Source organism: Littorina saxatilis, linkage group LG4, assembly GCF_037325665.1.
Source record: "Littorina saxatilis isolate snail1 linkage group LG4, US_GU_Lsax_2.0, whole genome shotgun sequence".
NCBI lineage: Eukaryota > Metazoa > Mollusca > Gastropoda > Littorinimorpha > Littorinidae > Littorina > Littorina saxatilis.
Window position 1 is genome coordinate 41,684,877 of NC_090248.1, and position 25,000 is coordinate 41,709,876.

At 40.8% G+C, this 25,000-nt stretch overlaps 2 protein-coding genes across 2 annotated transcripts in view; one reads left to right on the plus strand and one right to left on the minus strand.

Annotated features, from left to right (window-relative positions):
• The first annotated feature begins 322 nt into the window (after positions 1-322).
• Positions 323-17,623, plus strand: LOC138964762 (uncharacterized). The gene is made up of 7 exons (XM_070336804.1): positions 323-602; positions 847-984; positions 1,861-2,087; positions 2,988-3,165; positions 4,504-4,944; positions 6,939-7,142; positions 13,242-17,623. Exons 2-7 carry the CDS (start codon positions 900-902, stop codon positions 13,535-13,537), a joined length of 1,431 nt encoding a protein of 476 aa, XP_070192905.1. The 5' UTR covers positions 323-602; positions 847-899; the 3' UTR covers positions 13,538-17,623.
• Positions 17,624-20,725: 3,102 nt separating this feature from the next.
• LOC138965593 (fibrinolytic enzyme, isozyme C-like) overlaps positions 20,726-25,000 on the minus strand; it is a 12,065-nt gene continuing 7,790 nt past the window's right edge. The window contains exons 4-5 of the mRNA XM_070337775.1: positions 23,409-23,560; positions 20,726-21,761 (exon numbers count right to left, since the gene is read on the minus strand). Coding sequence (XP_070193876.1) covers positions 21,600-21,761; positions 23,409-23,560 — 314 coding nt within the window. The 3' untranslated portion in view covers positions 20,726-21,599. The remainder of the gene's footprint in view (positions 21,762-23,408; positions 23,561-25,000) is intronic.

Here is a 25,000-nt window from a genome sequence, read left to right on the forward strand (position 1 = left end):
TAAAAATAAATTATGTAAGTGTTATGGATCACTGGGTAGCGTCTACTTCAAAGTGGTAGCACGCTGTTTAGTCAATCATAGAGAAATCGTCGGATTTGAGAGTAGTGCATTAGCTCTCCTTAAACTCGTCATAACTTCCGTATTTTTCATCATTGAAGTTTGAAATTTTGTATTATTTGAGAATGGACGATGAACTAACTAGAAATATAAAAATAAAGTATATAAGTGCTATGGTTCAAGGTAGCGCGTGCTGGCGCGTGCTAGCGCGTGCTAGCGCGTGCTGGCGCGTAGTTTAGTCGGATATGGTCGGACCGATGAGGAACAAGCAGACGAATGTTTTAGAACATAACATAATTATGCGGCCTAACAGGCTTTCCAGCCTTTTGCCTGCAATGATTTCCAATAATGATTTGAAATATCATTGTTCATAATTTGTGCGCTGCGTACGTCATAGGACGATCTCAGATGAGTTTTAAATGTATAGGGAGCATAAATTGTCTCCAGTGTTGTCAAGTAAATTTTAAACGTGGTTAGTGTTCGTCAGTCGAGTCAGACGCAGTGACAATGTTGGGTGGTAAATTGTTCCAGTTATTCACAACACGGTAAGTACAAAAAGTGTGCATACAGGTTAGTCTTAACGTTTTTTTTAATTAGTTTATAATCATTCCCTCTTGTGCTGGAACCCTCAGGTAACGTGCATGGAGAAGTGAGTGGGGGGCAGGTGGTGTTGAGGGGGTACGTGAAGGGTTCCACTTGATCAGTGCATCCATAAAATGGCTGCAGACATAATTATTTGTGCAATCATGATTCATTCAGCATATCATGTATATCTTGTTTTGCTTTCAGAACATTATGCCAGCCTGATCGACGTGCACAGTTATAACAAATGACAGGGAGATATGGACTGCTGTTTGTTGATGTTGGTGTTCTTGGTCATCTTTCTGTTCCTTGGCCTAGTCAGTGCAGAACCCAAGGATAATCAAGGTAAAGTTTGGTGATGTCAATTTTTTCTTTGCCCCAAAATGGACGTTTTGTTGTTGTTGTTTTTGTAAATACCATGTGCGCTCAGTTTAAGATTTTCACATATTCTATTAATCTATATATGCTGGTCTTAATATGGAGGTAACTTTACAAAACTTTAAATTATCAACAGAAAATAAATGTCAAATAAAAAGAAAAACTGCAATATTTAACAACAAGTTTTTAATGGCCTTGACCCCTGTGCAAGAATAGAATGATTTACTGCCCTGTGTATGTGCCAGAAAGACCTGATCAACACCACGAGCAAATCTGAGAATATCGGTGCTACCAGTTATGGTGTACATGAGTTGAATTTACAGACCTTATGAACAAACATTTTGGAAAAAAGGCTTAAAAAGGAAGGAGATGTTAATGCAAGGAAATTCCATTGTACTGATAAGAATGCTAAAGAATATTAAGAAGAACTATAGGGCCAAAATAAAAATAGGTCTGTTTACGGTAACATAGGGTGAAAAAATAGGGTCGGTAGGTCGGCCTTTTTTTTTTTTTTTTTTCCCCCCATTTTTTTTCCCCATTTTTTTCCCCCCATTTTTTTTTTTTCTCCCCTCTCTATGATGTTTCACAGTTCATTTCTTCTCATCAATCCCTGTTTTTGCCCAACATAACTATAAACAGTACTTTGCGCTTACCTCCCTTCTGTCGTCTGCTGTTTGAGCGCTAACAGCTCTATTTTGGATGCGGTTTTTTTCAGACGATCCAAAAAAAAGATTAGGGTCGGGCCTAAAAACTAGGGTCGGTCGGGTTACCGTAAACAGACCTATTTTTTTGTTTTTGGGCCTAGGCTCTTGGTTCTATAGTTGACTGCGCTTTCATTTCCAGTGTACATCATAAGCAGACTGTGTGACACCACAGTGAGTATTGACAGTTCACGGGAGTCAGACAGATGGAGACGCCTGCTGTTTGCGAAACATGAAACATGCCAGGGATTCTATACCTGCCAAGTGACGTTCCGAGCAAACCAGACAGAAGTCTGCATTGACTTTGCACGGCTGCGATTGTATGGAAACAAAACAACGATGACATTTACGCAGGATGACAATTTTTTGGTAAAAGATTTTATTTGTAGCACACACTTGAATTTTTATATGGGGACTTTTCTCTTGCTCTCTTTTGCTCTGCTGAGTGATTATGATTATAATCTTGGAAGTAAGTCTCTGCTGACTTTCAGTCGTTTCTTTCACAAATTTGATTGTTGGCTGACGGGAGCAGTGACCTTAATGGATAAGACTTCGGCCTCGAAATCAGAAGGTCGTGAGTTAAAATCCCGGCCGCAGCCGCCTGGTGGGTTTAGGGTGAGATTTTTCCGATCTCCCAGGTCAACTTATATGCAGACCTGCTACAGTGTACACGCAAGCACAAGTCTAAGTGCGCACGGAAAAGATCCTGTTATTCATGCCAGAGTTTGGTGGGTTATAGAAACACAAAAATACCCAGCATGCCTCCCCTAGAATCGACGTATGGTTGCCTGAAAGGCGGGGTAAAAAGGGTAATGCATGTAAAGATCCACTCGTGCAAAAACATGAGTGAACGTGGGAGTTTCAGCCCATGAACAAAGAAGAAGAAGAAGATTGTTGGCTACCCAAATTGTCGGTAAAAGACCTTCCTCAGGGGCGTGCAATGCACGCAGACAATGATTATGCTAGGCTACGAAATCTTAGGTTCAAGAGAGGTTGATGAATGAGTATAGTGTATGTTTGTGTGAATGGTTTACAATATTCACTTTCCTCATGATAGTACTGTTTTGTACAGAGTTCATGCTTATATCCAGGTTGCTTGATGCGTATGGCATCTGAAAAATGCAACATTTACACAAAATGTTACAATTAATGAGTGCAACCGGGCCTGTTCGAGTTTATTTTATCTCCTTTTGACTGGTTTTCTTTTGTCAATGTTTTTGTCTTCATTGCATATATATTCTAATCTTATGTACATGTCTTCCATTACAGCAAATACTGACAAGTCGGTGGTACCCGAAAACTGAAATGTATATGAAATCAAAAGTTTGCGCTGCGCCTGGATCTGATTTGGTGCTGAAGATCCAAGCTGACTGCAGCAAATCTCTGCACAGGGCTATTATAGGCTGGTTTTATGCTTATACTCAGTCCAGCAGCAAGGGTGAACTATGTGAGTACATGTATTAATGAAGAGCACAATATATTGATCAGATGCAGGCAGGGGTTGCACTGACTGTGAGTGGTTTGCATCATTTGAAATAAAATAAAAGCTATTTTGCGTCAGGGGGATGCAAAACACAATATTTATCCATTGTTTTGCAATTAGCGCCACCCCTGTACAGGTATAGTATGCTCTATTCCCGGAAATGTGCCAATGTGTTTCAGGTTAATTCAGACCAACAGGCACACAATTGCAGGCATATTTTTGTGAACAAGTGTATTCGGAAAGAGCCTGAATAAAATTAAATGACTGTAGCTGTGTTGTTTCTGCTCATGCAAACTAAAGCAAAATATTCACATTAGGTACGTCAACTGTATGGTCTTTTTGTAATGCGGGCATACACATGCATAATGAGACAATCAAAGGAATAAGATTACATTTCCTTGTTCTGGTAGTATTCTATTTTCAACCATTTGGAAGTCATTGTATGCGTGTGTGTGCGAGTGAGTGTGCGAGCGCGTGTGAGTACTGTTGTTAGTTTAGCATTGGTTTTTTTTTATTTTTTTTTTCTTCTTTTATTGTTACATGTTTGTCTACCATAATTTACCATTATTATTTTGACATTATTTCAAATTTGTTATATTAAAATCGTCCGCCAAATTTCATTTGCTTTTAAGAGTACGCTCATAAGCCTAGCTTGTTGTGCTCCATGTTCCTTATTTCATGTATGCGGTAATAGTTCCAATGGAATTTATTGAATTGAATAAACTTGTTATTTCACAGAGTCAACTTTGTGTGCAGACTCTCTTCGGTGTCCGAACCTCCCCCCGTGTACACTACATTGGGTGTGCACGTTAAAGATCCCACGATTGACAAAAGGGTCTTTCCTGGCAAAATTGCTTAGGCACAGTTAATAATTGTCTACCTATACCCGTGTGACTTGGAATAATAGGCCGTGAAAGGTAAATATGCGCCGAAATGGCTGCAATCTACTGGCCGTATAAAATTTCATCTCACACGGCATCACTGCAGAGCGCCTAGAACTGTACCCACGGAATATGCGCGATATAAGACTCATTGATTATTGATTGATTGATTTAAACCAAAGGAATAAGAATTTTGTTCAATCAAGTTTTGACTCCTCCATAACAAGAGGCAAGGCAATGCATTATTTTTTTTTCTAAACCCTGGGTTACATGAATTTGAGAAGAAAAAAAATTACAGTAAAAAAACACAAACAGAAATACAAAAGAGTTGAGGTCCATGATCACCCTTTGTGATGTGATTTTGATTTTATGAAAATTACCAGTCAACATGATTTCCAGATTTGTGTGTGTGTTCTTGCAGATTTTGTGGATGGCGCTTGCAAACACAAACACAGACTGGCAGAGGGCGCACCAGTCACAGTGAGATCACAGCTTTGGGCGGACATGGGTTCGGAATTTCCTGACCAGTACAGTAGCCTAAATTTGTCACTGCCGTACGACCTCAACAACCATGCCATATGTATCAGTATGATTTCCACTTCAGACTTCCTCATACCGGCCGGTGTGCAGGTTACTGTCAGGAAGGTGTATTTTAACAGGGATAAAACATTGCAGCTTTACCTCTCCTTGAAAGCAGAGGACTGGATCCATGCATCTGACTTAAGGTGCTATGGCTTAAGTACACAAGAACTGCTTATTGAAGTTATCAGAGACACAAGGGTGCCACACTTGTCCCCACTGACGGACGGAAAGACTCTTTTCTTACTGAAGGCTGAAATAGGCCTTGAGCATAACACTACCAGTGAGTAAGACTTATTTCAGTCTAATCAGAATTTTGATTCTATCCATGCAGCCTTAAAATCAAAGCCATGAAAAAGCTGGATAAGATCGAAAATCTGATTTTGTGCACCCTTTGTACCTGTCCAGGATCAGAATTTTACAGCAATATTCACTTACGCAGCTGATAGTGAAGCAGACATTTTATTTGTTGTCCATCTGAGACATACATTTTGCTGAAGCAGTGTATACATGTGCATGGGTGTTTGGGCATGCATCACTGTGTATGTTTGCATGTAAATATATGTGTGTTTGTGCGTGTGTGTGTGTATGAATAAATATGTGTGCGGCCATACTTGTAGTAAGTCTTCTTAATTGATCCCTCTCTCCTGCTCAAAAAGGGTGAAAAGAGAAAATTATGGTCTTTGAATTTTCTCTGTAGACTTTGAGAAGGTGTTTTTATATTTAGTCAAGTTTTGACTAAATATTTTAACATCGAGGGGGAATCGAAACGAGGGTCGTGGTGTATGTGCGTGTGTGTGTGTGTGTGTGTGTGTGTGTGTGTGTGTGTGTGTGTGTGTGTGTGTGTATAGAGCGATTCAGACTAAACTACTGGACCGATCTTTATGAAATTTGACATGAGAGTTCCTGGGTATGAAATCCCCGAACGTTTTTTTCATTTTTTTGATAAATGTCTTTGATGACGTCATATCCGGCTTTTCGTGAAAGTTGAGGCGGCACTGTCACGCCCTCATTTTTCAACCAAATTGGTTGAAATTTTGGTCAAGTATAAATCTTCGACGAAGCCCGGACTTCGGTATTGCATTTCAGCTTGGTGGCTTAAAAATTAATTAATGACTTTGGTCATTAAAAATCTGAAAATTGTAAAAAAAAATAAAAATTTATAAAACGATCCAAATTTACGTTTATCTTATTCTCCATCATTTGCTGATTCCAAAAACATATAAATATGTTATATTCGGATTAAAAACAAGCTCTGAAAATTAAATATATAAAAATTATTATCAAATTTTTTTTTTCGAAATCAATTTAAAAACACTTTCATCTTATTCCTTGTTGGTTCCTGATTCCAAAAACATATAGATATGATATGTTTGGATTAAAAACACGCTCAGAAAGTTAAAACGAAGAGAGGTACAGAAAAGCGTGCTATCCTTCTCAGCGCAACGAATACCCCGCTCTTCTTGTCAATTCCACGGGCACTGCCTTTGCCACGGGCGGTGGAGTGACGATGCTACGAGTCTTGCTGCGTTGCGTTGCGTTCAGTTTCATTCTGTGAGTTCGACAGCTACTTGACTAAATATTGTATCATTTTTTCGCCTTACGCGACTTGTTATTTTTATTTTATAGACGGCCAGATGTCTTATCAATTGCATTCATTTTTACAGTTAAAAGAATGCATTTTGAGCCAGATTCTGATGAAATGAACCATTAAGGAATGTACGAATCACTCATCTGTGTGTTTGTATGTGCGGATTTGTGTGTTTGTGTGTACGTACGCATACTGGTAAAATATCTTGGCAAGTTTCTTTCCTTCCTTAAATTTCCTAACTCCTGCTGATAAAAGGTTAAAAACAGTAAACATGGTCTTTGTATTTTATGTGCATTTAATAGATCAGTGCATACTTTTGACTGGCACGGTTGGCCTAGTGGTAAGGCGTCCGCCCCGTGATCGGGAGGTTGTGGGTTCGAACCCCGGCCGGGTCATACCTAAGACTTTAAAATTGGCAATCTAGTGGCTGCTCCGCCTGGCGTCTGGCATTATGGGGTTGGTCCGGTGTCAGAATAATGTGACTGGGTGAGACATGAAGCCTGTGCTGCGACTTCTGTCTTGTGTGTGGCGCACGTTATATGTCAAAGCAGCACCGCCCTGATATGGCCCTTCGTGGTCGGCTGGGCGTTAAGCAAGCAAACAAACAAACAAACAAAAAAGCATACTTTTGAGAAATCTTTTTTTCTTTCATGTGGATGCCTAATCATTTTCTTCCTTTTTTTCAGCAAAAAACAATATTGTGTCAGATGGTGATGAAGAGAACCCAGATACGGAATCTATGGATGGCTCCCCAGGTGGATTCACATCTTATACATCAGTTATCTTGAAAAGCATCTTGGGTTGCGTAGCCGTGTGTTCACTTATCTGCTGTGTCTTCTTCCGCATGAACCGATCAAAAAGAACGGCCTCAGAAGCCAGGGATGCTGAAGGTGAGATTGAGCATTGTGCAGTGGAACCCCCCTTTAAGGCCCCCTAATTTAAGACTTCTCCCTTTTTAAGACCTTCATTTTTACATTATTTTAGTCAAGTTTTGACTAAATGTTTTAACGTAGAGGGGGGAATCGAGACGAGGGTCGTGGTGTATGTGCGTGTGTGTGTGTGTGTGTAGAGCGATTCAGACTAAACTACTGGACTGATCTTTATGAAATTTGACATGAGAGTTCCTGGGTATGAAATCCCCGAACGTTTTTTTCATTTTTTTGATAAATGTCTTTGATGACGTCATATCCGGCTTTTCGTGAAAGTTGAGGCGGCACTGTCACGCCCTCATTTTTCAACCAAATTGGTTGAAATTTTGGTCGGGTAATGTTCGACGAAGCCCGGACTTCGGTATTGCATTTCAGCGTGGTGGCTTAAAAATTAATTAATGACTTTGGTCATTAAAAATCTGAAAATTGTAAAAAAAATATGTTTTTTTATAAAACGATCCAAATTTACGTTTATCTTATTCTCCATCATTTGCTGATTCCAAAAACATATAAATATGTTATATTCGGATTAAAAACAAGCTCTGAAAATTAAATATATAAAAATTATTATCAAAATTAAATTTTCCAAATCAATTTAAAAACACTTTCATCTTATTCCTTGTCGGTTCCCAGGGGTGTTGCTAGACATTTTCATGTTGGGACATTTGGCCGAAACTGTCAGAAAGCTTTAGGACATCTTGGAAAATGTTCGGCTATTATTTTTCGCTCATACAAAGTCACCGCAACCTGGGGTCCAGGGTCCCCCTGAAGCTGAAGAATTTTAGCTATTTTATAAACAATTTGTGGCTTATTCTTGATTTTAAACATGATCAACTGGTGTCAGCAGCCACTCATTATTTATTTTAACGTTAGTATTAAATAATGGCAATTTATCTTCACCGATATCTGCTCCCGACATCATATAGTATGGTTACAAGGACGACATGTCGCATACTGTGACAATTAAACAATTAACTCTTCCCCCGACTTTACAGACAGAAAAGAGAAGAAAAAAATTGGGAAAGGGGGGGGGGGGGGGGGGGGGGGGGGGCTCCGGAACCCCAGTAACACGCCCCCCCCCCCCCTAATCCACCCTTGGATTATATGTTGCTTACTGCAACTGAAACAATCAGCTTTGCTGATTTAACTATATCAGACACCAGTTCTCAGAAACTTTTTCAAACCTTTAACTTTAATTTTTTCAAAGTAAAACTCTTCCAATCTTGTGCTAATCTTGACAAGCCTTGGTAAACAAGACTGGTAAAACACCAATACAAAACCGTGTAGGGTGAGCCATTTTGCTTGGAAACCATGATTTGGAGGACGCTTTTCATTCTCTGGCTCAGCAGATTTCGATTTGCGGTGACTATTGTCTGCTGTCGCCTGCTTCGATCGACTCGACAACACTACAACACTGACACTGTCCACATTCGCAGTGTTCCTGTCATTTTGTCCGGAATCGCTTACCTTGGCGAAGGGTAGCAAACCTTGGCCATGATGTTCAAATCCAAATCGAAAGCACTGACTGACTGATAAACTATCGCGAACTGGCGAACGCAAACGCTGAGAGTGTGGTTTCACTCTGGCATCTATATTTTTTGGCAATGGCTTCCGTTCAAAACATTGATTTTTCGTTTTTGGTATTCGCGAAGGAAATATAAACGTCAGTCAGTTGACTAAGTACATCGGCAGCAGTTTTAGCAATCAAAGCCTGACCAATACAAAAAACTGGACAAACGTTGGCCGATTTAGGCGAATACTATTCGGACATTTGTCCGATAGGGACATGAAAGTTTCGGCCAAAGTAAAAAAAAATCGGCGATTGACCGAAGGGCCGACCCAAACGACACCCCTGGTTCCTGATTCCAAAAACATATAGATATGATATGTTTGGATTAAAAACACGCTCAAAAAGTTAAAACGAAGAGAGGTACAGAAAAGCGTGCTATCCTTCCCAGCGCAACTACTACACCGCTCTTCTTGTCAATTTCACTGCCTATGCCGTGAGCGGTGGACTGACGATGCTACGAGTATACGGTCTTGCTGCGTTGCATTGCGTTCAGTTTCATTCTGTGAGTTCGACAGCTACTTGACTAAATGTTGTATTTTCGCCTTACGCGACTTGTTTAAGACTTTCTGTTCATAACCACTGTAAATTTACCCCCATTTTAAGACCCTTCCTTTTTAAGACCTGATTTTCTTATATTTTTAGAGGTCCTAAAAGGGGGGTTCCACTGTATTTATGTTTTTTTTAAGGTAAGCTGTTTACCTATGACAGCCAGAGTTTGAAATTGCTTTGTGCATCTTTGTTCCTTGACAAATACTCTTGATTTTATTTTTATTGTGTTTCTAAGACTCGGCATCTTTCCTTTGATAGATTTAAAGTTCACTGTGTATAAATTAATGGATCAAACAAAATGACACAGTCCTCCCCTTAAAATTATAGTCCCGTGCTAATCAAATGTTGTTGTTGTTGTTGTTGTTGTTGTTGTTGTTGTTGTTGTTGTTGTTGTTGTTACATTTAGTCAAGTTATGTATGTGTGTGTGTGTGTGTGTGCGTGCGTGTAGAGCGATTCAGACCAAACTACTGGACCGATCTTTATGAAATTTGACATGAAAGTTCCTGGGTATGATATCCCCATACGTTTTTTTCATTTTTTTGATAAATGTCTTTGATGACGTCATATCCGGCTTTTCGTAAAAGTTGAGGCGGCACTGTCACGCCCTCATTTTATAACCAAATTGGTTGAAATGTTGGTCAAGTATTGTTCGACGAAGCCCGGACTTCGGTATTGCATTTCAGCGTGGTGGCTTAAAAATTAATTAATGACTTTGGTCATTAAAAATCTGAAAATTGTAAAAAACATATTTCTTTTATAAAACGATCCAAATTTACGTTCATCTTATTCTCCATCATTTGCTGATTCCAAAAACATATAAATATGTTATATTTGGATTAAAAACAAGCTCTGAAAATTAAATATATAAAAATTATTATCAAAATTAAATTGTCGAAATCAATTTAAAAACACTTTCATCTTATTCCTTGTCGGTTCCTGATTCCAAAAACATATAGATATGATATGTTTGGATTAAAAACACGCTCAGAAAGTTAAAACGAAGAGAGGTACAGAAAAGCGTGCTATCGTTCTCAGCCCAACTACTACTACCCCGCTCTTCTTGTCAATTTCACTGCCTTTGCCGTGAGCGGTGGACTGACGATGTTACGAGTATACGGTCTTGCTGCGTTGCATTGCGTTTAGTTTCATTCTGTGAGTTCGACAGCTACTTGACTAAATGTTGTATTTTCGCCTTACGCGACTTGTTGTTGTTGTTGTTGTTGTTGTTGTTGTTGTTGTTGTTGTTGTTGTTGTTGTTGTTGTTGTTGTTGTTGTTGTTGTTGTTGTTGTTGTTGTTGTTGTTGTTGTTCATGACTTTACAGGTCACATATTGTGCCACTGATGTCATCTAAGAAATTCGTATTCTTCTTCTGCGTTCGATGTTATCCAAGAAAAGAAAAATTACTTCCATTTTCTTACGACTCCTTCACTATCGATAAATTACAGAAAAAATCCTGTCAAGTTTGTATGGGTTGTGAAAGAGTGACTACAGTGGAACCCTTCTTTAAGACCCCCCAGTTTAAGACATCCTCCATTGTAAGACCTTGGTCTTTTAGATTTTCTATTCATAAGCCCTGTAAATTTACCTCAATTTTAAGACTCCCTCCTTTTTGACTCACATGCGAAGCAAAAGTGAGTCTATGTACTCACCCGAGTCGTCCGTCCGTCCGTCCGTCCCCCCCGTCCGGAAAACTTTAACGTTGGATATTTCTTGGACACTATTCAGTCTATCAGTACCAAATTTGGCAAGATGGTGTATGATGACAAGGCCCCAAAAAACATACATAGCATCTTGACCTTGCTTCAAGGTCAAGGTCGCAGGGGCCATAAATGTTGTCTAAAAAACAGCTATTTTTCACATTTTTCCCATTTTCTCTGAAGTTTTTGAGATTCAATACCTCACCTATATATGACTAGAGGAATACCCGGCTTTGCCGGGGTGAATCGCGAGACAGAGACAGACAGCATGGCGGTTCATCACAATCACCTTTGCAGGCGAAGTCCTGTCAAACGGGATTGAGAATTTTAGAGCTTATTTCTTAGCCCTATATTATCTGTTGTGGCTTCTCAAATGCCAGAACATACAGACAGACAAAAGCCGCTAGACCACATCACAAACAGAACTCTACAATACACAGGTTTTTGCCCACACACACACACAAACACACACACACACAGAGAAGCCGTATATATATATATATGTATATCTATATCTATAAATATATAGAGATAGGTGAGAGTGTATTTTTCGCGTGGCTATAAATTGATTCGACCTTTTCACTTTGACAGTAAGAACAACTTACGGGTGCAAGGGAAGCGTTCTGGACAGCGCAGTGACATTCTAAAAATAGTAACTTAGAAACGGGAATATGGATTGAAGCCACACGAAGGAAGGGAGATAAACGCAAAACACTGGAGAAGATAAGGAAGAGTTACTTGTAATGGTGAAATGAACACAAAAACCAAAATCGGTTCAGCGCTGCGCGCTGAGAGCACGTGTTGAAATATCTCATCGATGATATTGTGTCCGGGGTGTAGCTGAATACGGTGTCCAAATTTGAAAAAGATCCACCGAGAACTTTGGCGTTGTGATGTGGTGTAGCGGCTTTGGTGTGTCGGTATGGGGGCCCGGGTAGCTGAGGTGGAACCAAAATCGGTTCAGCGCTGCGCGCTGAGAGCACGTGTTGAAATATCGACCAGGTTGTGTCCTGTCCCGGGTGTACCTGAATATGCCCACCAAATTTGAAGCAGATCCATCGAGAACTTTGGCCGTGCATCGCGCACAAACACATACACACACACACACACACACAGACAGACAGACAGACAGACAGACAGACAGACAGACACAAGTCGTATATATATATATAGATAGGGCAAAGTAAGCCCCATCTTTTGATACCAGTTTGGTTTACCTTGCTTCAAGGTCAAGGTCACAGGAGCTCTTCAAAGTTGGATTGTATACATATTTTGAAGTGACCTTGACCCTGAACTATGGAAGATAACTGTTTCAAACTTAAAAATTATGTGGGGCACATGTTATGCTTTCATCATGAAACACATTTGGTCACATATGATCAAGGTCAAGGTCACTTTGACCCTTATGAAATGTGACCAAAATAAGGTAGTGAACCACTAAAAGTGACCATATCTCATGGTAGAAAGAGCCAATAAGCACCATTGTACTTCCTATGTCTTGAATTAACAGCTTTGTGTTGCATGACCTTGGATGACCTTGACCTTGGGTCAAGGTCACATGTATTTTGGTAGGAAAAATGTGTAAAGCAGTTCTTAGTGTATGATGTCATTGCTAGGTTTAGTTATTTGACCTTGACCCTGAAGGTCAAGTAAAGGTCAAGGTCAAGCATGTGAGTCGTATGGGCTTTGCCCTTCTTGTTAAGACCTGATTTTCACAGATTTTTGGATGTCTTAAAAGGGGGGGGGGGGGGGGGGGGTATCCACTGTACTGTTGCTTGTATTGAGGCAATCTTTCCCATGTGCTGCTTGTCTGTGATTGGAGTCACACACACTCTCGCCAGCGACTGGCCGATAATGTTACATGGGAAAGTTTGCCTCAATACAAGCAAGAGTATTCACGCTTTTACAACCCATATAAACCCTTCCAACATTGCCCAAGACCTGATTTTTGTCTGATATTTCTTTAAGCAGGGCTTCCACTGTAGTTGCATGCTTTTTAAATAAGGAATTTATATGTTTTTCTGCGCCGTTTTCACCAGCATTTCACGACAGTGGAACCTCTGAAATAAGGACCCCCTTATTTAAGACTCCCTCCCTTTTAAGACCTTGCTTTTTGAGATCTGTGAGATTTACTGTTCAGAACCTCCGTAAACCTACCCGACTCCCTCCTTTTTAAGACCTGATATTCTCAGATTTTTGGAAGTCTTAAAAGGGGGGTTCCACTGTTTCCTTTCTTTATCAGACAGAGTCAACCAGCCACAGCCAGGGATGGGAGAGCGAGCGGACTCCTACGTCAGCGTCAACAGCCTCAATTTTCCGATGGTACGCCCTGAGGCACATCCCATGCTGCCCGTCCTTACCCCTACAGCACCCAGCTGGGAACAGCAGGGCTTCAATGACGGAGGGACTCTTTCGAGGGGTGGGGCAAGTGACCTACCCCCTTCTTATGAAGATGTCAGTGGGGGTGTAGGGGCAGGCTCTAATGTAAATCCAGCTCCACCCGCCTACAGTGATCTGTTTCCAGTCCGCAAGACTTAATTGGTGGTTGCATTTCATTTTCATTTTTCATTTTCATTACTTATTGTCCCATCGCTGGGAAATTCAGGTCGCTTCCTCCCAGTGGAAAGTTAGCAGCAACAGAGTCATTCTACCAAGGTGTATGTGTGTTTATAGATGTAATCAACCACCTGCACTTATGGCAGAGTGACCGAGCTCTTTTACATGCCACAGTGGTGACACAGGGGTGGAACATGGCTACTGTCTCTGAGTCTGCACATAAAGTTGACTAATGTCCGTCCTAGCCAGTGGATTGGAAATCTTGATCCTTGGATCACAAGTCCAGTGCTCTACCAACTGAGCTACCTGTTCCCCTTGGTCTGCATTGTAACTTTACAGAGGGGTATGTCAAACCTAGCAGTTAGGATGTCAGCCTTCCTTGTGGAAGGTTCAGGGTTCAAATCTTGTACGTCCGCGGTTGGTGGGTTAAGGGTAGAGATTTGTCTGATCTCCCGGGTCAACTTATGTGCAGATGTGGTAGTGACTTATTCCCCCTCGTGTGTACATGCAAGCACAAAGCCAAGTACGCAGGGAAAAGATCCTGTAATCCATGTGCAAGAGGCAGATCAGAGCCTGAGGCATGCTTGCCTTTCCTTCCTCTTGTCAAAGTTGACTCTTGGAAATAAATCCTTTGCCAAACCAGGGGGTTCACGCTGGTAGCGACAACTGATTTCCAAGCCATTATCTCTATGAACTGAGCTATGATCTCCTTGATAATGGTAGACAGCATCATAAACTATATACAAAAAGAACTATTGTTGTTTTGTTTGTTTGTTGGGTGGTGCAATACTTCATGTTCTTGCCATTTAATAGTTGTATATTCTTTACTGCATGGCCCATTTAAAGTTGTATATTCTTTACTGCATGGCCCATTTAAAGTTGTATATTCTTTACTGCATGGCCCATTTAAAGTTGTATATTCTTAACTGCATGGCCCATTTAAAGTTGAACCCCCCTTCTAGGACCTCTCTCCCCCCGCAGGTTAGGGGGAGTCCCATATAAGCATATTGGTTGGGACGAGAAAGAATTTACCCGATGCTCCCCAGCATGTCGTAAGAGGCGACTAACGGATTCTGTTTCTCTTTTTACCCTTGTTAAGTGTTTCTTGTATAGAATATAGTTAATTTTTTTAAAGATTTTAGTCAAGCAGTGTGTAAGAAATGTTAAGTCCTTTGTACTGGAAACTTGCATTCTCCCAGTAAGGTAATATATTGTACTACGTTGCAAGCCCCTGGAGCAAATTTTTGATTAGTGCTTTTGTGAACAAGAAACAATTGACAAGTAGCTCTATCCCATCTCCCCCCTTCCCCCGTCGCGATATAACCTTTGTGTTTGAAAACGACGTAAAAGTAAAACACCAAATAAAGTAAAGTTCCAGGACCTCCAACATTCTGAGAAAAATCATGTCTGGAAAAGGAGGTAGTCTTAAAATGGAAGTAAATGTACAGAGGTTTTGAACGAAATATCTGAAAAAGGGGAACATTTTAAAACCGGGCGGATCTTGAAAGGGTCAGGTTCCACTTTCTTTTTATATATTTTTTTGAATTGTTTACTGCATTTGAGTTGCAGCTAGATCTGATGCCTTATTATTGCTGACGTTTGTGTTCAAGTTACAACGTCTATGGCTTAGTGATATTTGTGATATTTGTTATGCAAAATGTGCCTGATGTAAAGGATTGAAATCAACATGTGTAAACTTCTATATTGAAAGAAAATGTAAGAATAAAAAAAAAACAAGAAAGGTTCGTTATTGGAACGTTTAATTATTGACAAAAAAACCCGTTACATTTGCAGTACGTCCACCCAGTGGTCTTTTAGGTAGACAGGCAGACAAACACTTATAATAGAAATTATACTACTTATCTCTGAATCATTAGTTCATTATTTATATCATACATGTTTTTAAAGATTTTAAAGATTTTCCATCCATAAGCTGTGTTCTGTTGTAGGGTTTCCAAAGTGGCGTACATGTACAGCTGTTTTTGTTGTTTTTCTCAAGCTTTCTCTGAAACTAAAAACAACAACAAACAAACAAACACACGAAAATCCAGCAGATTCATCCAACAAGAAAAATGATGCATTATTCAGCTTGTTTTTACATTTAGTCAAGTTTTGACTAACTGTTTTAACGTAGAGGGGGGAATCGAGACGAGGGTCGTGGTGTATGTGCGTGTGTGTGTGTGTCTGTCTGTCTGTGTGTGTGTAGAGCGATTCAGACTAAACTACTGGACCGATCTTTATGAAATTTGACATGAGAGTTCCTGGGTATGATATCCTCAGACGTTTTTTTCATTTTTTTTGATAAATGTCTTTGATGACGTCATATCCGGCTTTTCGTGAAAGTTGAGGCGGCACTGTCACGCTCTCATTTTTCAACCAAATTGGTTGAAATTTTGGTCAAGTAATCTCCGACAAAGCCCGGACTTCGGTATTGCATTTCAGCGTGGTGGCTTAAAAATTAATTGATGACTTTGGTCATTAAAAATCTGAAAATTGTAAAAAAAATATTTTTTTTATAAAACGATCCAAATTTACGTTTATCTTATTCTCCATCATTTGCTGATTCCAAAAACATATAAATATGTTATATTCGGATTAAAAACAAGCTCTGAAAATAAAATATATAAAAATTATTATCAAAATTAAATTTTCCAAATCAATTTAAAAACACTTTCATCTTATTCCTTGTCGGTTCCTGATTCCAAAAACATATAGATATGATATGTTTGGATTAAAAACACGCTCAGAAAGTTAAAACAAAGAGAGGTACAGAAAAGCGTGCTATCCTTCTTAGCGCAACTACTACCCCGCTCTTCTTGTCAATTTCACTGCCTATGCCGTGAGCGGTGGACTGACGATGCTACGAGTATACGGTCTTGCTGCGTTGCATTGCGTTCAGTTTCATTCTGTGAGTTCGACAGCTACTTGACTAAATGTTGTATTTTCGCCTTACGCGACTTGTTTGTTATTGTCACAGAGATAGGAAGGAAAGAATAACGAAGCAATCACTGTTGTCCAGTGGAACACCCTTTTTAACCTTCGCCGGACGTTGTGGGTCCATATGGACCCAGAAGGGTCTTTAAATGCCGATATCTCATTAACTATTTGGAATTTTTCTATGCAATTTAAAAAATGCTTCAGGCACCCAAACTACTTTCCTTTCTTAAAATTATATTAAACTAGGTCCAAAAAAAACCAAAAGCAACAGGTCAATTCCGGTACTTGTCACTGTAAGAAAGATGTGGATCCAAGCGGACCCACACTGTCTACAAAGGGGTAAACATAAGTTTTGCTTCTTTGAGAGTCATGGGTCCAAGTGGACCCACACCGTCAGTGAAAGGGTATATGCACGTTTTTGCTTCTTTGAGGATCATGGGTCTACACGGACCCACGTCGTCTTCCGCGTGTAGTCAAAGGCGCAGTCTGGCGAAGGTTAAGACATGAGACAATTAGATCTTGCAATGTAGAGAGTAATAAATTAGAGATAAATTTACAAAGGTTACAAACAAGAATCAAAAAAAGCAAGAGGGGGAGTGAGTCCACTGTTTAATGTATAATCATAAACATGTTGTAACAGATTGTGCCGTTCAAACACCCTTTTACTGTTTAAATCCAACATGTGTACTGCAATGTTGCATTTATTTGTGTGTGTGTTTTCAGAACTTTTCTTTATTTTTTTTTTTTAAGTTGAAGTACAGTGGAACCCCCTTTTAAGACCTCCAATAATCAGAGAAATTCGGATCTTAATGTAACCGAGTGCCGAAACACTACGATCACCCCGGGAAGCGAAGTGCAATCAAACAGGGATTGAACATTTTAGGGCTAATTTCTTCGCCCTATAAAAACTGTTATGCAAACCCGAAGGTTTCCATGAACATAAAAAGGAGGTAGTCTTAAAAATGGGGGTAAATTTACCGACATTATGAACAGAAAATTAAAAAAATCAAGGTCTTAAAAAGGGAGAAGTATTAAATTGGGAGGTCGTATAACGGGGGTTCCACTGTAGTGAGCCTTTTGTTTACTATGTTTGCTCAAAGTTTAAGTTATGCAGAACGGGAGGGGAGGGGGGTCGGGGGTGGGGGGAGGGAGGTGGTTACAGGGTGCAATTTTATATTCTCTTCTCTTTTTTTTCCTTTTTTTTTTTAAATTATTTTTTTACAATGGAATGCAATGTGTTTTGCATCGGTGTTTTTATATCTTGCCTGACTGCTTTTCAAAAGTAATGCAGTATTTGCATGTCCTTTGTTATTTGTTTTTATCGTGATGGTGTTGACTTTTGAACAAATATACAGATATGAAAAATCGACTGTGTTAAGTTTTGCATGTGTGTTGTTTGAGATGATATGTTATGTGATGTGATATGTCTCTCTCTCTCTCTCTCTCTCTCTCTCTCTCTCTCTCTCTCTCTCTCTCTCTCTCTCTCTCTCTCTCTCTCTCTCTCTCTCTCTCTCTCTCTCTCTAGGTCATATCCGGCGTGCTAAAGGAGCAACACACGTTTTTTGAGCTCCTGAATTATCAGCGTTTCCAACTCCAAAATGCCAGTCGTAGGACTTCCTATTGCTGCAGAAGACATCTTATCCACCTTACTGTGCAAAAACACGGTGACATCGTGGAAGGTGACCGGAACAGATGAAGGAGCAGTGTTCGTTCTCCGCTTAAGAAATGGCAAGGACGACCGGGGTTTCGCCATGACACCCGCACCGACAGGTGCATGGAGACGCAAGCCACCAGCCCAACAAAGAAGAGACCAACGAAGAGCAGAACAGCACAGTGCCAAGGTAGGCATGAACAGAAAAAATGTTCAGTTTACAGCTCAAATTGATGCAAACCATCGGAGCGAGGAAAACAATAATAGCCAGTGTGTAGTCAATAAGTCTGATCTAGGTCAAACCAGAAATAGCGTCCATGTTGATGTCAGTTCACGCCGTGAAGCACGTGCCAGTTCTTCTTCTTCTTCTTCGTTCATGGGCTTAGACTCCCACGTTCACTCATGTTTTCAGCACGAGTGGATTTTTACGTGTATGACCGTTTTTTACCCCGCCATTCAGGCAGCCATACGCCGATTTCGGGGGAGGCATGCTGGGTATTTTCGTGTTTCTATAACCCACCGAACTCTGACATGGATTACAGGATCTTTTCCGTGCGCACTTGGTCTTGTGCTTGCGTGTCTGTACATAAGTTGACCTGGGAGATCGGAAAAATCTCCACTCTTAACCCACCAGGCGGCAGCGACCGGGATTCGAACTCACGACCTCCCGATTAGGAGGCCGACGTCTTACCACCACGCCACTGCGCCCGTCTTGTCCACCCCACCACATTCCACTGTGTCAATACTCGCCCATCTGAATGCCGCAGAGCTTGCTTCACGCATGAATGACGGGGACACACCTGACCCAGATAGCACGCTGTGTATCAACAAACAAGTAAGCCTGTCTTGTGTGCATGAAAACATTGACACCGCCAACCAGTCTTCTGAAGTTGGGGCAAAGGAAGCTCCGTTGTACGATATACTTTCAACGCTGCCTGAGAACAAGAAAACAAAGCTGAAATCTACGTTGAGGAACAATAGGTTTGAGAAAATAGTATGTCAGACCAAAGGTGGCAAGAAAACGCTGCTTGCTGAAAGTGACGATTGTATTCTAGTGTTTGACTGTGAAATGTTTAAAACCAGAACGTATGACGTGATACCAGTGGCAGCAGAAACAGCTTCGGAGGACATGCGACGGGACACGCTCTCCCTGCGGAGAGGGCAGCAGGTGAACAGGGTCCGCCTCAAGGAAGAAATTGAGCAACTAAACACAGACTTGCACGACTATGTACGTCAGGGGCGGATCAGTTGCTTTGTAAGGGGGGGGGGCACTTTGAATCGAAAGTGAATGTGATGGGCGCGAAGCGCCCGAATTTGCTAGGAGGGTCCGGGGGCATGCCCCCCCGGAAATAAATTTTGCCCAAAGAAGCAAAATGGTGCCATCTGGTGCCATTTGAACTTAGAAATGGTCATAGAATCAGCATAGAAAAATCTTTTTTCTTCTTCTTTTTTTTTTCGGGGGGGGGGGGGGCACGTGTCCCCTGTGCCCCCCCCCCCCCCCTCGTCCGCCCCTGGTACGTCTAATACGAACATTCCTCGAGACTGGAGAAAGACTGTGAATGTCTCTGCCTTTGTGTTGGTACAAACAGCATCGTTATTCGCGATCGATCACATTGACATTGGTCTCAGACTAAAGACACTGTCGACTTGGATGTGACCAAGTGGATACTAATTCCGGGTTCGGTTTTCCACCCGTTTGTTTTTGTACCGTGCCTTCGTTGCGCGTGATGTGTGATATCCCCATTGCAAGGGACCGATGGCCTATGGCAATTAAACTTTCGTATTCGTATTCGTATTCTCTCTCTCTCTCTCTCTCTCTCTCTCTCTCTCTCTCTCTCTCTCTCTCTCTCAGTATATGCATGCATGTGTGTGTGCACATCAGTGATTGTAATCAAAAAGCATGTATGTACGAGAATGGCGGATGTTTCAGCCTTTCTGTGTGTGTGTGTGTGTGTGTGCGCGCGCGCCCACGCGCATGTGTGTATGTAAGAAAAAGAGATAGAGGATGTACATCAGTTAAAGGCACAAACATTCCCATGAAAACGGGTTTGGTTTCTATGTCATACATACCCAGACTTGGAGCAGAACATTCTTTCACTTGACCATATACTAAACATCAACACCCGTCCAATGCAGAGTGAGGACTTGTTTGTGATTAATTTTCAGATTGCCACAAAAGTGTCTGTTTAAAGATTAATTCATCACAAAATCTCCGCTTTGCACAGAGAGCACCCAGGCAGTTGATTTTTGGAGGTTGTACAAGTCAGTGGAGGGATGGTACTATTCCACGTAAAAGGCCTGGCTAGATGTGAAATGTTTACGCGAATTGTCTACATGGTAAGGACTCTCAGTGCCTGTAACATCTTATACGTGATCCTCATGACTTAAAAGTCTTACTTAGAAGGTGGCTATCGGGTGGATGCATGCGACTTTGAAACAAGTGTTTAACACAAAGTCGAACAGAAGCGGCACACGCTAATGCGTGCACTGCGCACGCACACACACACAAACGCGCACGCACGCTAGCACACACAAACACACACACACACACACACACACACACTGACACAAACATCTGTGAATCAGTAACAGTACTACTTTTACTTCTGATACTTCACTTTGAAAATGACTTTCTTCACGTCTAGACACCAGTTTCTGCATTTTTGAAGAAGAAAAAAAGTTAAAGTGAATCGTTATAAAATGATATCGAAATTTGTACTTTACTGCTTTATCTTCATGTATGTGTAAGTATTATAGACCGAAAGCATAGAATAATCTCTAACAGCCGAAAAATCACAAGATGTGGTTAATTGACCGTTAATGTTTACATAGCGACGTCACTGATGACGTCAGTAGATGCTTCAATAAGTAAACTACCTCTCTTAGCTATGGTTCTGTGCGCTTGTTATTTTTATTTGTATAACATTTGTTTGAATTCCACGAATAAGATATTTATAAAAGTCAACTACCCCGCGAGTAAACCCAGGGGAGTATGCACGAAAAAGCGCTCAACTGGATGGGACCGTGGCCGCTAGGTCGATTTGGTTGAACTCTGAAATCTAAAATTCCAGCAACCCGACCCAGCGCTTACTACACACTATAGTTGACTGGTCACTTTCTTTCACAAGTTTCACAAGTTTGTAATGATGTTGTGGCCCCAGTGGACTAAGAAACCACACACTAATACTATTATTACCACTACTTATAATACTAAATCAATTTTCTTTAGCTCTAGTCCCGATAACAGCTCCACGCACTTTACGTGAGAATCAAGGACAAAGATGATCAAGTATTGGACATGAATGCAGAGCTCTTAGCATATAACCAAGTCATGTCTCAAACAGGCTCTATAGTTCTGGGACTGAAAACAAACCAAAGTTAGCATAGCAGAGTGTAAATGTAGACACAATCATCACAGTTCTTGTGCACACACATAATTCCAGGGGGCTGGACTGTTTAGGAAGAATTGGCAGCGATCCAGCTGAGATAAGAACTAACGCGAGTGTAGACGCTAGGATAGGCGGTGTCACAACCAGAACTACCGAAGCTTGTCAAGCCAGTTACCGTCAATAGGCCCGTGTCAGTGTCAGGAGAGTAGAGAGGGCCGCCACTGTCACCCTGAAACAGAAATCAGTAAAGGATACTTTTTAGAGGTGGGTCCTTGAAACTAAACTGTGCCCAAAAAAAGTATTGCACCCGTTTTCGTACCCTAACTAAATCATACATTCATGTGTCATTTCATCCAAACTTTATATGCCATCAAAGGCCCTCCACTTGACTATCTGCCATATACGTTTCGTAAGATTTATGTTAAAGGTATCACGTGACTACCGCTGAAGTTAGGGTACCCTCAAAATCGACCTGACAAAAACGTCAGGTAGCAATTAAAAAATCTACAAAATAATTATGAGAAAAGGCGCAATTTGGCAACTTTAACCCACAAGAAGAAAGCCGGCAAAATCAGGTATCCATCCAGAACAGGTAGTTTTGTTTTGCTATCTTGAGTCACTATCTCTTGTGTTATGTCATTTCTACTGATGCAGGTGTGGAGCGCATGAGCAGTGGAAAACGAGAGGTTTTTGCGTCCATTTTGAGGGGTACCCTGACAAAAAGCGCTGTATTTCAGCAATGACTGAATGGATTGCCAAATTCCCTGATCTTCGACCGCAGGCGGAGCTATCGTCCACTGGACTACTACTATCACAGAAAGAGTCTTTCTGTGATAGTAGTAGTCCAGTGGACGATACCTCCGCCAGTGCTTCGACCCAGCGGTCTTTTAAAAGGACAGACAGACAAACTCTTACAAAACAGACAAGAGGCGAAGCCTTCAAGGCTCACGTAAGAAATCGACAAATACACACACACACAGTAAGCATAGGTGACACTGTGCAAGAAAGCGAGACACTAGATCTAGATCTAAATGGCCGATTTCGAAGAAAAAAATAGTCTCGGCCCGCTCAAAATAACAATGACCGAGACTTTCAGTAATTCCTTCGCGTGACGTCTAACCCTCTTACGCCATAATGTGACGTCTTCAAATGTTAAAGTTTCTACCACAGACATATACATCCATACATACATACATACGCACGCACGCACGCACAGACAGACAAAGTTTAGCATCGCATAGGCTACACTTACGTGAGCCAAAAATAAACTTATCTGACAAATAATTATGTTGTCAAGAAATTCGCCCAGAAGACACAAGCGAGACAGTCAAGTTTTGGATTCTGAACTAATTTTGGATTTTTTTTGGAATTTATACCAAAGCAGTTGTGGATGCCTACCCCTAATTTGTTTGTTAATTGTTTCCAACCCAACGCATGCTGCTGATGTACAGTGTCTAGATTTCAGAGGACATAATCTAAGCAAATGGATGGTTCTGTGTTATGGTCTTAGACTTCGCATGGTTACACGTATACACAGATTCTCTCTCTCTCTCTCTCTCTCTCTCTCTCTCTCTCTCTCTCTCTCTCTCTCTCTCTCTCTCTCTCTCTCTCTCTCTCAGTCTCTCTCTCTCTCAGTCTCTCCCTCTCCCTCTCTCTCTCCTCTCTCTCTCTCTCTCTCTCTCTCTCTCTCTCTCTCTCTCTTGATAAATACAGTTCAGTTCAGTTCTCTCTCTTTCTCTCTCTCTCTCTTTCTCGCTCCCTTTCTCGCACAACTTACCCCCCCCCCCCCCCCCTCCCCCTCCGCCCTCTCTCTTTCTGCCGCCCCCTCCCCAACCAACTTCCAACCCATTCCCGCTCCCCGTCAACTCTTTCGTACATTGCAAGATCCATGGTAGCCGCTAGCATCGAAGACACAGATGTGGGTGGTCCTGATGGGGCTGAAGAAAATACCCCAACGAATACGACAGTCGCTGTGGCTGAGCGTGTTGATCGCGGCCTGCTTCAATAATGTGGCAACAGGCCCGCCGCCTGGTCGATAGATAGAAAGATAGATAGATAGATGGAATGGAATCATTGTGCGAAGTAATTTTGTCATCGTCAACCGAATTCCTGCTAATAAAGCGATAATTTTCAAAAGGTTTTATTAACATTTTACACCATCACAAAACAAGAAAGGTAAGTTGTTGGAACGTTGTTATTGAGAAAAATACGTTTCAATCACAAATATATCGACCCAACGGTTTTTTAAGTGAACAAACAAACAATTAGTCACACAAAAACCTCAGCTTGATGGAATGAGTTTTCGCACGCTTTTTAAAATTTCAATAATCTTCAATAAGTTTTTTATAATCTTAAAATATTGTTCAGGGTTGTAAACATTTTACACCATTTTGAAAACTTTTGACGCTGTTTTCTCAGAATCGGATTTTGAACACAACCACCGTAAATGGGAACCACTCATCTTCGAGACTAGTTGTTAAAACTTCTTACTTTTTACATTTAGTCAAGTTTTGACTAAATGTTTTAACGTAGAGGGGGGAATCGAGACGAGGGTCGTGGTGTATGTGCGTGTGTGTGTGTGTGTGCGTGTGTGTGTGCGTGTGTGTGTGTCTGTTTGTCTGTGTGTGTGTGTAGAGCGATTCAGACTAAACTACTGGACCGATCTTTATGAAATTTGACATGAGAGTTTCTGGGTATGATATCCCCAGACGTGTTTTTTCATTTTTTTGATAAATGACTTTGATGACGTCATATCCGGCTTTTCGTGAAAGTTGAGGCGGCACTGTCACGCCCTCATTTTTCAACCAAACTGGTTGAAATTTTGGTCAAGTAATGTTCGACGAAGCCCGGACTTCGGTATTGCATTTCAGCTTGGTGGCTTAAAAATTAATTAATGACTTTGGTCATTAAAAATCTGAAAATTTTACAAAACAAATATTTTTTTATAAAACGATCCAAATTTACGTTCATCTTATTCTCCATCATTTGCTGATTCCAAAAACATATAAATATGTTATATTTGGATTAAAAACAAGCTCTGAAAATTAAATATATACAAATTATTATCAAAATTAAATTGTCCAAATCAATTTAAAAACACTTTCATCTTATTCCTTGTCGGTTCCTGATTCCAAAAACATATAGATATGATATGTTTGGATTAAAAACACGCTCAGAAAGTTAAAACGAAGAGAGGTACAGAAAAGCGTGCTATCTTTCTCAGCGCAACTACTAAACCGCTCTTCTTGTCAATTTCACTGCCTATGCCGTGAGCGGTGGACTGACGATGCTACGAGTATACGGTCTTGCTGCGTTGCATTGCGTTCAGTTTCATTCTGTGAGTTCGACAGCTACTTGACTAAATGTTGTATTTTCGCCTCACGCGACTTGTTTTTTTTTTATCGTGAAAAGCTTTCCAAAGAAACAAAATTAAATTCCCGTGCCATCTCTGCCCTTTAAGCGTTAAAT

Coding starts and splice junctions, on each gene's coding strand:
- LOC138964762 (XM_070336804.1), top strand. CDS start 900: ATGGACTGCTGTTTGTTGATGTTGGTGTTCTTGGTCATCTTTCTGTTC. Junction 4,945..6,938: donor CCTTGAGCATAACACTACCA/GTGAGTAAGACT, acceptor CCTTTTTTTCAG/CAAAAAACAATATTGTGTCA. Junction 7,143..13,241: donor AGAAGCCAGGGATGCTGAAG/GTGAGATTGAGC, acceptor TTTCTTTATCAG/ACAGAGTCAACCAGCCACAG.